General features: G+C 36.8%; 1 protein-coding gene and 1 pseudogene across 1 annotated transcript; both read right to left on the bottom strand.

Annotated features, from left to right (window-relative positions):
• Positions 1 to 5,419: 5,419 nt before the first annotated feature.
• LOC105712063 (large ribosomal subunit protein eL21-like) lies at positions 5,420 to 5,881 on the bottom strand (the record flags this gene model as incomplete). Its single annotated transcript, XM_064378991.1, has 1 exon — positions 5,420 to 5,881. A coding segment is annotated over one exon (462 nt), but the record flags the coding sequence as incomplete, so codon positions are not given.
• Positions 5,882 to 6,585: 704 nt separating this feature from the next.
• LOC135276128 (U6 spliceosomal RNA) lies at positions 6,586 to 6,686 on the bottom strand (annotated as a pseudogene).
• Positions 6,687 to 15,350: the final 8,664 nt, after the last annotated feature.

Raw genomic sequence — 15,350 nt, 5'->3', positions numbered from 1 at the left:
AGATGGCGCCACTGCACTCTAGCCTAGGAGACAGTGCCAGACTCCATATCAAAAAAATAAAAATAAAATACAGTTCACTTCCAACCTTAAAATTCCATCATCTAATTGTGGCTAATCTTTTCCAAAGTATTGTGGATATTTGAGATCACCCTTAAAATGTAAAGTATGTTAAAATCCTACATGCAAGTGCAAATTAGTGATTCCATATATAAATATGATATAACAAACATGCAGTGGCTCACGTCTGTAATCCCAGCACTTTGGGAGGCCCAAATGGGTGGATCACGAGGTCAGGAGTTCAAGACCAGCCTGGCCAAGATGGTGAAACCCCGTCTCTATAAAAAATACAAAAATTAGCCAGGCACCATGGCAGGAGCCTGTAATTCCAGCTACTCAGGAGGCTGAGACAGGAGAATTGCTTGAACCAGGACAGCAGAAGTTGCAGTGAGCCGAGATCAAGCCACTGCATTCCAACCTGGTTGACAGTGAGGCTCCATCTCAAATAATAATATAACAAACATACTGAGTGCTCACCGTGTGTGCTAGGCACTACTCCATACACTTTCTGCATAATCTCTTAAAACTACACCACAGATGGGGAAATTGAAGTGCAGAGAGACTATGTTGTAATATTTGCTCAGACTCTGATTGGAACAGAGACAATCTAACTACAGAACCCCCCCATTCATAACTACTGACTATGTTAACATTATCCAATCCTAATACAGAGACAAAAATTTAACAATTGGATTATTTACATTAGCACAGATTTAAATGATTCAATGTAAAAGAGGGAGTAATAGAATTTGCAATATCATTAGTCTGATTACAGTCCCTAGGGAAAGATGTGAAATGATTTTAGCAGGTTGAATGAAAAGGGCCTTGAAGGGTGGGTGAATTAGCTCACACCTGTAATGTCAGCACTTTGGGAGGCTGAGGCAGGCAGATCACTTGAGCTCAAGAGTTCAAGACCAGCCTGGGCAACATGGTGAAATCCTATCTCTACCAAACAAATACAAAAATTAACCACCTATAGTCCCACCTACCCGGGGGGCTGAGGTAGGAAGATTGCTTGAGCCTGGAAGGCAGAGGTTGCAGTGAGCTAAGATTGTGTCACTGCACTCCAGGCTGGGCAACAGAGCCAGATTCTGTCTCAAAAAATAATTTTTTTTTTTTAAAAAAAGTCCTTGAAAATGTTCAGTAACACTAAATTGACTAGGGGTTCCCAAACACTGGGTCCAGGAACCAGTGGCAATCCTTGGTGGGATTTTCATGACTTGCAGCAGAATGAGAACAAAGATATGTAGTATGTTTTCATAAAGTAACCAGAACTAAGGCTGTCCTTCAGTATGAAATTCTGTTACTTTTTTAAAAATTAAACATTCCTTCCTTTAAAAAGCAAGAGTAATAATAGATGGTACATTGTTTTAGTGTTCTTAATTGGCAATTAAAAAACTACGAAGTTGGCCAAGTGCGGTGGCTCATGCTTACAACGCTGGTTCTTTGGGAAGCCAAGGCAGGAGGATCGCTTAAGCTCAGGAGTTGCAGACCAGCCTGGGCAGCATGGCGAAATCCTTGTGTCTACAAAAAAATTTTGAAAATTAACCAAGCATGGTGGTACGTGTCTGTAGTCCCAGGTACTTGGGAGGCCGAGGCGAAAGAATCGCTTCACCCCAGAAGTTCAAGGCTGCAGTAAGCTAGCATCAAGCCACTGTACTCCAGCCTGAGTGACAGAGCGAGACCCTGTCTCTAAAAAAGAAAAAAATTTAATTAAAAAATTTACAGAGCTGACAAGTCTCGGTAAATACATAGACTATATTAGTTATATCTTAATTTTTCTGAATTTTGGAAGTCAGCCATCTGGAAACATTTAGTGTAGGTAAGAGTCATGCTAGAACCTAATAAAGAGACTGCAGTGCTGAAAGAATTTGAATGAGGCATATTTGGGAGAGATTATGGAATCATCAGAAAGATTTGGATGTAGACTTCTGTATAGTAAAAGACAATTAAGCTGAGCATTCCTTTGCTTTTGGTCATTTGGTGGGAAATAGACTTGGTATCCTGTTTATGAATTTCTCTAATAAACATTGATGTGTTAGCTAGCCTCCAAAGATGGCCCCCAATGACTATATCTCCAATATTCACACCCTTGAGGCATTCCCGCCCATGCTGAATCTGGGCTGGGGTCTTGTGACCTGCTTTAAACCAGTACAATGCAGCAAAAGTGGCACGGTCCCAGTAGGAGGCCTAAGTTTTGAGGGTCCTGGCAGCTAACAGTTTTATGTTCTGGGAAGTCAGACTAAATTGAGATCACCATGGTGTAAGGAAACCCAGTCTAACTAACCACATGAACAGATTACATGAAGACAACCAAGGAATCCTGCAGACCTTGAGAACAGAGACCCCAGACCATGGCCCATTCCAGCAGCCCCCAAGCTTTGATGGCACATAGAATAAGAAACAAGCTGATCCCTCCAAGCTCTCTGCCCATACCGCAGAATCATGAGCAAATAATAAAATGGTTGATGCTTTGAGTCATTAGGTTTTGACATAGTTTTACAACAATACACAAAATAGTTGAATTTCAGAAAAGAATTAATCATAAGTAAATATATATATATAGAGAGAGAGATGTTGGGAATGCCTTTTATACTTCTTTGTATTACCCACTATAAAAGGAAGCTGCTCACAATAGATCCCTGGTAAAGGAATGACAGACTAACTCATGTTAATGTCTTAACTTCAGTGGAAGCTTTTCAAACAAAGAATGCTTTCAGGTGTTTTAAGTTATTATAAAATCATATTTTCATATAAATACATTCTACCTATATTTTTATATTTCTTCAAGTTAGAAGATAATAAATGTTTATTCTATTTCAAAAATATACCAAAAATGCAGGTACAATCACACATCAATTTATTTTATTTTTTTGAGACGGAATTTCGCCCTTGTGGCCCAGGCTGGAGTACAGTGGCATGATCTCAGCTCACCTCAACCTCCACCTCCCCGGTTCAAGTGATTCTCCTGCCTCAGCCTCCCAAGAAGCTGGGATTACAGGCATATGCCATCATGCCTGCCTAATTTTGTGTTTCTAGTAGAGACAGGGTTTCTCCATGTTGGTCAGGCTGGTCTTAAACGCCTGACCTCAGGTGATCTGCCCACCTCAGCCTCGCAAAGTGCTGGGATTACAGGCATGAGCCACCGTGCCCAGCCCACACATCAATTTTAATTCAGTGCCATAAATTGCATGTTATTTCAAAAATGCATACCACAAATGTGTTAACAATGTGATCTGGCTATGTTCCTATAGAAACTTCAGCTAACATTTCCAAGAAAGTGTGATACTTACTATGTTTCATATAACTTTCCAAAGGGCATTACCTTTTTTTTCCACACAGAATAACTTCATTTGATTCTGAACAACTTCAGTAAACAGGAAGTTGTGAAAATTTAAGTTCAGTTCTGCTTTAACAGGTTGGTTTTATATGATAAATATATACTCATAAGCAGTTTATCTGTATGTATGTTTCTAGATCTGAAAAGTGAATCAAGAGACTATATTCCTTTACCTAAGAGTACTCCTTTTGAAATCAGTCAAGCTTTTCTTTCCACAGGACATTCAGGCATGGGAATAAATGTATTTTGACAGTTTTAGATCTACTATGGCCTGAATGCTGCCTAGGCAGAGTTGGGGATGCAGACATCTATCAAGATTACAGCAAGGAAAACTGTAGGGCAAGCTGTGAGCACAGAGTACCCTTAAGGCTTCTCCTGACTCACCCTGGAACGCCTTCCTCTAACATCTGTTTTTTATTTCTTAAAAGCTGCTATTCCATTCAACTGCAAAAATACTTGCACTGACCCTAGAAACAGAATGAAGAAATAGAGGGAAATGGATTTTTGTAAAACAATTACTTCCCTGCTTTATGCCATTGCCATTTTGGGAACCCTACTGTTACCATACTCACAACCCTGAGCATGCAAATGGCTAATATTACAATTTATTCTAAGGGTGGGGGCTGTTATGTTTGTGGAATCCCTGAGATACTTGGTATGTGGCCATAATAAGAGAAGGAAGCCCAGATCAAGGAGATACACATAGCTGGTTACATACTCTTTCTAATTTTTTTGCAACAGCTTCCTATCCAAATTCCCCCTCCTACTCAGCACCACTCCTCTAAGTTCCAAGACCAAGTGTGCTTTCTGTCCTATCGATTTTTAGGTTCTTACATCTTCCGTCTTTAAGGCTCTTAAACTGGTGAATTGCCTTTTTTTGGCATTGATGGGCTCTTTACCCAATATCTACTTTTCTTTTTTATTTGTCGCAACTTTTATCACTCATCTCAGTCCCAACTTTCAGACTTCCATACCAAACATTTGGAAACAGAAAAATGTTTCTGACAGTTCATTGTTTCTCCCCACTTCTATTATTCAAATACCTCCTTAAATATAACCTTCTCCCTAAAATCTCTGTAACTGGAAGAGAGACACTGATTGCTTATGCCCACCCATAGTTATATAAATATTACCCTTACACTCTCTATGTTCTTTCTTAATAGCCATGATAGCTCATACACTGTACCTCTTTTTATTTGCAGACAGTGTAAATACTCTGCTAGTTGAATTTATACATTTGTTTTTATTTGTGTGTTCCTGTCATTGCTGCTTCATACATTCCCTAGGGCGTAGGCTAGGACTTTAAAAGCAATAATCATGTTTTTCTTTTCATTATAAAAATAGTACATGCTTATTTTTAAAATTTTGGAAAATATGGAAAAGTAAGCAGAGAACAAAAATCACCCCCATATTCCCATCACCCAATTACCATCACTGTTGATGTTTTTGGAGTTTCCCTTTTAATCTTTTTTCTCCCTCTGCAATTGCTTGTTCATTTTATATGCTATATGTATAATTATTGTATGCTTTTTTTACAGCATACATAGTCTTATATTTACTATAATTGTAACTTTTAAAACCTTCATAATATTCCATTCTAGAAATTTACCATACTCTGTTCATCTGTGAATAATGCTACAAATCATGTAAACATTATTTATGTAAACATGCTACTATGTAGCATTATTTATGTAAACATCTTTATACATAAAGTTGGGGGTTTTTTGTAAATTATTTTATTTCTTCCTTGATGATATAGAGGGACTATCTTCAAACCAGTACAAATATTTCATACATAATACCTGGCCATTTTTCTAAGCAATTGAGTAATTTGTTGCACAATAAGCTACCTCATATCTTTCAGCAAGAAATACATTAAATTTGAATAGTAAAATTGCATAATGAGTTAGGACACAATTAAAATTTGCTTTAAATATTAATTTGGGGGAGAGGCACCACACTTATACTCAGTGAAGAGAAACATTTTTACAGTCCAGAAGTCTTTTATTTTTTTAACACCTATTATGCAATGAATTCATAGGGAATAGGTTCCAGCAGCTCAAGCTTCTTCCCATTGGTTCTCACAAAGTGTGCTTCTCTGGGTGGAGCAGGCTGGCGCTTCACTTGAACCCAGGTACCTTTCTCTTTGGCTTCTTTCTTTTTCTGATCATTTTCCTTCACACGTTTCAGGAAGCTATCTCGGCTCTTAGAGTGCTTAATGTGCTTAATAGGCATGTTAATTCTTTTGGCAAGAATCTTGCCCTTAACTTGTTTGTTTACAGCAACGGGTACTCTTCCATTGTAGACTCTTCCAGTTTTGCCATGGTAAAACTTGTGGGGCATTCCTTTTTGAACAGTACCCATTGCCTTGATGTCTACAATATCACCTTTCTTATAGATTTGCATATACGTGGCCAAAGGAACAACTCCATGTTTTCTAAAATGCCTAGAGAACATATATTGGGTGCCTCTCCTCTTTCCCTTTGTGTTTTGTTTTTATTTTTAGTTTGGTAATACAAGTTTATGCTCCCACTATTAATAGTTGCATGCCTTTTTATTTTATTTTTTTTTAATTTTTATTTATTTATTTTTGAGATGGAGTCTCACTCTGTTGCCCAGTCTGGAGTACAGTGGCATGATCTTGACTCACTGCAACCTCCATCTCCCCGGTTCAAGTGATTCTCATGCCTCAGCCTCCTGAGTAGCTGGGACTACAGGCGGACACCACCATGCCCGGCTATTTTTTGTATTTTCAGTAGAGACGGGGTTTCACCACCTTGGCCAGGCTGGTCTCAAACTCCTGAGCTCAGGTGATCTGCCTGCCTCGGAGTCCCAAAGTGCTGAGATTATAGGTGTGAACCAGCACGCTAGGCCTGTGTGCCTTTTTATTATCCTTTCCTCAGCACTGGGTGTGTTACTCTTTACATCTGAGCTCATTGTTGTATTGATTTCCATATCACTGATTATTATGAGGTTGGATATGTGTTCCATATGTTTGTCAACTAGTTGTTTTTGTTTTTCTTTGCATTAATTTACATTCTGTGCCTATTCATCAATTGACTCTTAGAATTTTTCTTATTGATTTGTATGAATATAAATACGATACTAACCTTTATCTTATTAATTGTACATTCTTACCAATTTTTTATGTATTTTTAAATTTTGAATATATTTTTGACAACCAAAATATTTACTTTTTAAAACAATTTAATTTGTGTGTCATCCTTGCACAGGGACCATGCTAATCTCTGTATCATTCAATAATAGTATATGTGCTGCCAAAGTGAACATTTCTTTTGCTATTTTATGTCTAGAATGTTCTTCCACTTTCCAAAGGCTTAACATATTTTTATTTCTATTTACTTTTGTCTCCCCCATTCTCCCACCATGGCTTGATTTTCCATGTTTTGTTTTTAATTGTAAGTGAATATATTTTGATGTATTGAATAAGGTGAGAATCTATTGTACTTTTTTAAATAGCTAAACAATTCTATTAACACCATCTATTAAATAAGCTTGTCTTCATGATACTTTCATTATCAAGGATGAATTATGAGTAAGTATATTTATTCCTGCTCTATTCTATTCCATTGTAAATATATTTATTCTACTAGTATAGTAATATAACCATAGTCATATCGTGTGTTTTGATAGCCCCCAAATCTAGTCCTTTTTTGTTACTTTTCTTCTCTAAAAAGTTATTTTAACTTGTTTTTCTTACGTACAATTTTTAGAATAACTTTTCAAGTACCTTCTCACTCTACCCCCTTTCCACTGCCATTTTAACTGAAAATATTTGAAATTATAATTTAATTTGAAAAGAAATATTTATGCTTTTCCATCTTCCCAATTACTAATTGGTAACTTTTATTCAAAAAATATATTTTTATTTAAGACAGGGTCTCACTCTGTCACCCAGGCTGTAGTGCAGTGGCACAGTCACTGCTCACCACAGTCTTGACCTCCCGGGCTCAGGTGATCCCCCCACTTCAGCCTCCTGAGTAGCTAGGACTACAGGTGCCTGCTACCACACCCAGCTAATTTTTGTATTCTTGTATAGACAGGGAATTTTGCTGTGTTACCCAGGCTGGTCTAAAACTTTTGGACTCAAGCGATCAGCCTGCCTCAATCTCCCAAAGTGCTGGAATTACAGGCATGAGACACCACATCCAGCCCTAAAATGTTTAAAATATTTTTTAACAAAATGTTACAGATGTTATCACCTGGACCACACAGATTTCTCACTGAGATTATTTCTGGATATTCTAAAAATTTTGTCATTCTGAACAGGACCTTTGTTTTGATTATTTCACAATTATTGATTATGATACATTTACCATCTCTTACCTAGCCATTTTACTGAACTTATTGTGTCTATAAAATTTTCTTATTTTGAAATTCTTAAAGATTTATTGGTAACTATCATATTTTAATGTAAAACAATATCAATTATAAGATATATAATTATTTTACATACTACCAAAGGAAAGAACACTAACAATCATTTTTGAGGTGTATCTGAATTTCAGAGAGTCTAAAATGTGAAAAGGAGAAAATCTTAAATTTGACAAAATATTGTGTGTCTAAATAATGTAGATATTTGGTTTGGTTTCTTTCTTACCAGTAATCATACATCACATCTATTTCAGGTCTCATTGCTTTAGCTACAACAGTAGAGAGAGACAACAGATATCCTTGTCTTTTGTCAGTTTTCCTCAGAAACAACTCATATTTAAGCATATGTTAAATTTTGATTTAAAATAAATACTATCATGTTAAGACAGTGTCTTTCTATTCACTGATGTACGGACATTGGTTAAATACTAAATCATATCTACACAACATATGATTTTATTTAACATTTTTCTTCAAATGTGTAGTTTTTTTAGATTTAAATTCCACTAAAAAGAAAGCTTTACACCATTATAGAAGATGGAAAAACAAAATCATTTTCTATAAATGGAAGGAAATCATAAAAATAAATAAAATAACACAAAACAATGTTGTAACATTCTATTACTGTTCCTTGCTTAAGGCTCCAAGCTTGACTGAGTGCAGTGGCTCATGCCTGTAATCACAGCACTTTGGGAGACCCTGGCAGGCAGATCACTTGAGGCCAGGAGTTTGAGACAAGCCTGGGCAACATGGCGAAACTCCATCTCTACAAAAAATATAAAAAGTTAGCCAGGTGTGGTGGCAAGCACCTGTAGCCCCAGCTACTTGGGAGGCTGAGATAGAAGGATGACCTAAGCCCAAGAAGTCAAGACTGCAGTGAGCTGTGATTGCACCACTGCACTTAGGCCTGGGCAACAGAGTGAAACCTTGTCTCAAAAAAAAAAAAAAAAAAGCCGGGCGCGGTGGCTCAAGCCTGTAATCCCAGCACTTTGGGAGGCCGAGGCGGGTGGATCACGAGGTCAAGAGATCGAGACCATCCTGGTCAACATGGTGAAACCCCGTCTCTACTAATACAAAAAATTAGCTGGGCACGGTGGCGCGTGCCTGTAATCCCAGCTACTCAGGAGGCTGAGACAGGAGAATTGCCTGAACCCAGGAGGCGGAGATTGCGGTGAGCCAAGATCGCGCCATTGCGCTCCAGCCTGGGTATCAAGAGCGAAACTCCGTCTCAAAAAAAAAAAAAAAAAAAAAAACAAAAAAAAAAAAAAAAAAGGGCTCTGAGCCTAATGCCAACTGCTCAGAGGAAAAAAAAAAGATATTAGGAAGTGTTAGGAAAGTATTAAAAGTATTAAGAATACATACTAGCACATCAAACTCAAACTTTCTTCTGGAAGTAATCAGACTACAAAGACAATTGACGTAGAATAATATTATCATTATGGTTTAAACTATGCCAAGTCACATCTAAAGTTATCTATCCAATCTGCTTTTGAAGCTTTGTTAGGAATGTGTTTAATATTTTATCAATTGCTTTTTTGGTATATGTTGAAATTATTCTATAGTTAATGATTGGATATGTATCATATAAATAAAGTTCGAGGCCGGAAATGGTGGCTCACGCCTGTAATCCTAGCACTTTGGGAGGCCAAGGCCAGCCAATCACCTGAGGCCAGGAGTTTCACACCAGCCTGGTCAACATGGTGAAAACCTGTCTCTACCAAAAATACCAAGAAAATTAGCTGGGTGTGGGGTGCATGCCTGTAATCCCTGCTACTTGGGAGGCTGAGGCAGGATAATTATTTGAACTTGGGAGGCAGAGGTGAGCCGAGATTGCACCACTGCACTCCAGCCTAAGTGACAGAGTGAGACTCCATTTCAAAAAAAAGAAAGAAAGTTTCTAATATTATGTTACTCTTGTAGTTCTAGCGATAAATACATACACATTCATCCTGATACACTGCTACTTTTGAATGGTTTATTTAGAATTGTCCTATTTATAACTGTATCATCAAGGCTTTAGGTATTTTGCTGTGATTGTTGCAGGAAACAGAAACCAACCTAAGCCAATGTAAGCAACAACAGAAAGTATAGCTGGTCACCATGAGGGACCAAAACCAGGAGATGAGAATCTCTGATGAACCAAGCATGTTCTTAGTCTTTTCAGGCCTAAATGGTTTTCATCTTTTCAAATACTTCTACTTTATTCTTTTCCCCATGTTCTTAAAACTAACTTTTTCTACTTTTTTCTACATGTAAGCCAAATATACCAGCTTCAGGATCATCCACAGACAGTGAATTTAACAGAGATTGAGAAGTATCTCTTGTTCTACTCCATATTCCAAAACTTATACCATCCTTATTCAAACAATTAATATATGTGTATAATCACACATATTTAAAAGATACAATAGGTCATACAATGAAAAGTATTATTATATTCTTCCTCCACTAATTGTATAAGTTTTTAGACTTAAATTTCATTAAAAAGAAAACTGTATACTATTATGGGAGATGAAAAAACATCATTTTTCATAAATAGAAGACAACCATAAAAATAAAGCCTCCATAAGCCACTAGTTTCTTTCACAAAAGGAAGTGCATGTTCAGTTTCTTTTATTCTTCCCGTAGGTACACAATCATATCCATATATACATATAGTTTTTAGACAGTGTCTCACTGTGTTGCCCAGGCTGGAATGCAATGGGGCAATCATAGCTCACCACAACCTCAAACTCCTGGACTCAAGCCATCCTCCCAAAGAGTAGCTGGGACTACAGGGGCGCAGCCACCACACTGCACTAATTTTTTCTATTTTTTGTAGAGATAAATTCTCACTTCGTTGCCCAAGCTAGTCTGGAACTTCCACGCTCAAGCAATTCTCCTGCCTCAGCCTCTAGAGTAGCTGGGATTACAGACAGTTGCCACCACAATGGGCTAATTTTTTTCTATTTTTTATAGGGAGGGTAGGGTGGGGTCAGGGGAGTCTCACTTTGTTACCCAAGCTGGTCTTGAACTCCTGGGCTCAACCAATCTCCTCACCTTGCCCTCCTGAAGTGCTGGGATTACAGGCCTGAGACACTATACCCGCACCCTCATTCTTTTTTAAAAAATTTATTCTTAATCATTGTTTTTGCTTCCTATAATTTGCTATGTAACCTTAAGCTTATTTTCTTCTTGCTTCTGAAATGATTTAGATTTTGGATTAAAAAAATTCTTGTTAGTTTACTAATAACTACCTTGAAACATAGGCAATGTTGAGCATACATTTCTCTGATCATAAATTTAAAAATAAAACTATAACTTGAAAACTTTCTATTTGGATGAGAAACTTGGCACATTTACTGCCTCAAACTTTATCTTTCTCTATTCTTTTTTGAAAATATTATAACCTTTTTTCCCCAAGTTTTGCAATATTAATTCAAATTTGTAGCTAAACTATGATTGATGTTTAGATTTCTTTCTGTATGTTTAATTCCCATGTTTATTTCTAGTCCTAGAGAATCTGTTTTCTTGAGTTTTAATTTTGACTCATTTTGAACATCCTAAAGTAAAACTTTAAATAATTTTAGAATGATGGATACTTAGGTGAAATCTTACATAGGTAAGAATGCCTATTGTCTTCACATCAGTGACAACATGGATATAGTTTCCTAAAAATTCATTATATTTGCTCCATTTTTTTAGACTTAGTGCCACTGAGAGAAAGTTAAAAGAAAACAACCTGTGTTTTGCTACTTTATAGGCAACATTTTCCAACTTAGCTTTTGTAAGATTCTTTGTGTATTTCTGAAATTCAAAAACTTCACTGGTTTAATCCCAGAGGTGGATCTCTTACAATGTTTTTCCTAAAAGAGAGAACTCTTTGACTTGGTTCTTTTTCTTCCTCAGTAAAATTTTCTTCTCATATATTAGTTTATTGATTATGCCCCATTTATTTCATTTTCTTCTTTTGGAACATCAATTATCAATACTTAGGGTCTTATCTCTGTCCTCCTTATCTGTCTTTATTTTTCTTTCTTTTCTTCTGCATTCTGGGAAGACTTCCAAGTTTGCCTTCTGAAACATGAATTTAATTTTCTATACTGAGGAATTATTTTTATCTATTAGTAAACCTCTAATATTTCATGATTTGATATGCAAGTCTGCTATAACCTATTCCCAAAAGGGATGTTATTGAGTTACTGCATTTTAATTTTTATTTAAAATTTTTTTTAGAGAGAGTCTCATGCTGTCATCCAGGCTGGAGTGCAGTGGTAAGATAATAGCTCACTGCAGCCTCAAACTCCTGGACAATCTTCCCACCTCGACCTCTGGAGTAGCACAGATTATAGGCACACACCACTATGCCTGGCTAATTTTTTTTTTTTTTTTTTTGTAGAGACAAGATCTTGCTATGTTGCCCAGGCTGGTCTCAAATTCCTGACCTCAAGTGATCCTCCTGCTGTAGCCTCTCAAAGAATTATTGCCTTTTAAAATTTGGATTTCCTTGAAAACTTTTCTAGCCTGTTATTTTTTTTTAAATCTCAATTTGTTTTTGTCTTATTTGAGATTATTCTCTCTTTTTAATAGCCTGGTTGTATTTCATAGGTGCAGATATAATATATATAATTGGATATAATATCTATTAGATAATATATATATTATATTTATATAATATATATAAATATAATGTATATTTAGTAAAACACACAAATTGAGTTTTCGACTCAATGGACCTTTACATATGTATACACCTGGGTGAATACTACCTAAGTCAAGATATAGGACACTTTCAATACTCCTTAATACTTCCTCATTTTCCCTTCCCACAAAGCTTACCCACCAAAGGTAATCAGTGTTCTGATTTCTATCACCATAGATTTGTTCTGTCTGGTTTTGAACTCCATGGAAATGAAATAATACAGTTAAGAATTTTTCTGTGACTTCTTTGGTTATTCATAGATTTTTTGCATTTTTTATTGTGATAAAGTGTACTTAACATAAAATATACCATTTTAACCATTTTTCAGTTTACAGTTCAGTGTCATTAAGTACATTTACATTTACATTTTTGTACAACCATCATCACCATTCATCTCCAGAACTTTTCCATCTTTCCACACTGAAACTCTGTTCCCATTGAACAGAGTTCCCCAATTCCTCTCTCCCACAGCCCTTAACAACCACTATTCTACTTTCTGTCTATGAATTATTTTAGGCAGCTCATATAAATGCAATCATAGAATAGATGTCCTTTTGTGTCTGGCTTATTTCATTTAGCATAATGTCTTCATGTTTCACCCACGTTGGAGCATATATAAGAATTTCATTCCTTTTTAAGGGCTGAATAATATTTCATTATGTGTATATAGCATATTTTGTGTACCCATTCACTTGTCAATTGACATACTGGTTGTGTTTTAATAAAACAATCTTTCTAAAATTTCTTCCTCTGCCTGTAGAAAATCAGTATTAGATGAAGGCTTTTCTGAGTTCTTAGGAGATCTGTCTTATACTACAGATGTTTTTTCCTTAGACTCCACTATTTTTCCCTTATTTTCTCATCTTTGAATTGGAGGAAAAATATCTAGGCCCAGAGTTTGAAAACAGATAAGGTACAGAGTTTTACTGTTTAGTTTCCTTACATGTAACTTACGTACTAGCCAAGCATGGTGGCTTATGCCTATAATCCTAGCACGTTGGAAAGCTGAGACAGATGGATTGCCTGAGCTCAGGAGTTTGAGACCAGCCTGAGTAACATGGTGAAACCCCGTTTCTACTAAAAAATACAAAAAAAAAAAAAAAAATTAGCCAGACGTGGTGACACACACCTGCCACACCTGAGGTGTGACAATCACATGAATCCAGTAAGCAGAGGTTGCAGTGAGCTGAGATCATGCCACTTCACTCCAGCCTGGGTGACATATCAAGACTCTGTCTCAAAAAAATAAAATTAATAGTAATAATTAGGTACTGATGGAAGCTTTCCTGATATTTTGTGATTTGATATGCAAAGCCTCTTTTCCAGTTTTTATTGCTTAATGAGCATTTATCTTGTATAGTTTTTTTGAATGAAAACTCTGACTCTTCCCCAGCTTGCACCCCTTTATGGTTCCTCCACCTTTACCCTACCTGAAATTCTTTACCTTTGAGAGGACTTTGTATCCCAAGATCTCCATTCTTTTTAAGCTAGGCTATTATGCACTGGGAATTGTAGAACCTTAATTGGCTTAAAGGGGCTATTAATGACAGATGGGACACTCTAACCATTTAGAAATCTGTTTTCACACAGTGAAAGCCATGGCTGCCTAGTCTTCTCATAAATGAAGCTCTGTGTTCCCAAACTATGGGCACTCAGGGGAATTGAGGAGAGATATGTAATGGAATTATTTATACCTATCTTCCAGATGTGTTTTTATGACTCAAAAGATGCTACATGAGGCCACACATGGTAGATCATGCCTGTAATCCCAACACTTTGGAAGTCGAGGTGGGTGGGTTGCTTAAGCCCTGGAGATACAGCCTGGGCAACATGGCAAAACCCGTTGTCTACAAAAAAGACAAAGAAAAAAAATTAGGTGGGTGCACTGGTGCATGCCTATGGTCCCAGCTACTCAGGAGGCTGAGATGGGAGGATCACTTGAACCTGGGAGGTCAAGGCTATAGTGAGCTGTGATTATGCCACTGCACTCCAGCCTGGGTAACAGAGCCAGACCCTATCTGAGAAAAAAAAAAAGATACTGTATGCATCAATATGCACTTCTGTTTCTTAGTTTGGCTCTCCTAAGAGTTTAATAATAGAAAAACTTCCAGGACTCTCCTCTATGTTTGACTTTTATCTTTTTTTCACAGGTTGTTGTGTGTCATGCATTTTCATTTTTTGATACTACTTTATGAGTATTTATTGGAAGATTAGGAGAACTATTAGGTGCAATTAATACTCAGCCACCCTAGCCCTAACAGATGGGTCCAAGATTGTTTAACTTACTTATATAACCTGTGTGTTATAAGATAACCAAGGAAGAGTCTCTTCTCCCACTAGCCTGATACCTTAAATGCAATTATGCAATTTCTTTGTGTTGTAAAGTAGTTGCCATTCTCGGGAATCTCTATAAAAAGCAAATCCTCTCCAAAAAGTTACAATTAGTCAGTATCATCTTGGTTTGATAGCTTTAGGTCATCAAGCAGAACTAGTTTGCTCTGGCAGTGAGGGAGTGAAGCACAGAAGCTGATGATAGCTAATGTTGCATTTTCCATCATACAGACAAGTGCTTTAAATGCAAGGGAGCAGAAATATGTTGACTGCTCTAACCCTTCCCTAGTGTCTCAGGCAATCCCTGAAGAGTCATCACTACTTCCTATCTAGTGTGTCAGCTGTTTTACAAGCATCAGAGAAGAACTGGAAAGCAACATCATATACTGCTACTGCTGATCAATCCAATCCCAGGCTCTTTACTGTAAGCTGGTGGTTTTCTATGATGTTTTTGTCATGTTTTGTTTACCACTGTAAATCATGTTACAACATCTTGGAGTTGAATATTAAAAACAGATCCAAGTGGGCTGCTATAATTGAAGCAGA

The sequence above is a fragment of the Aotus nancymaae genome, unplaced genomic scaffold (genome assembly GCF_030222135.1).
Source record: "Aotus nancymaae isolate 86718 unplaced genomic scaffold, 86718_ANA_hifiasm-v0.15.2.pri h1tg000020l, whole genome shotgun sequence".
Taxonomy (NCBI): Eukaryota; Metazoa; Chordata; class Mammalia; order Primates; family Aotidae; genus Aotus; species Aotus nancymaae.
The sequence above is the reverse complement of the archived record's forward strand: the minus strand, read 5'-3'. Positions and strand labels throughout refer to the sequence as shown.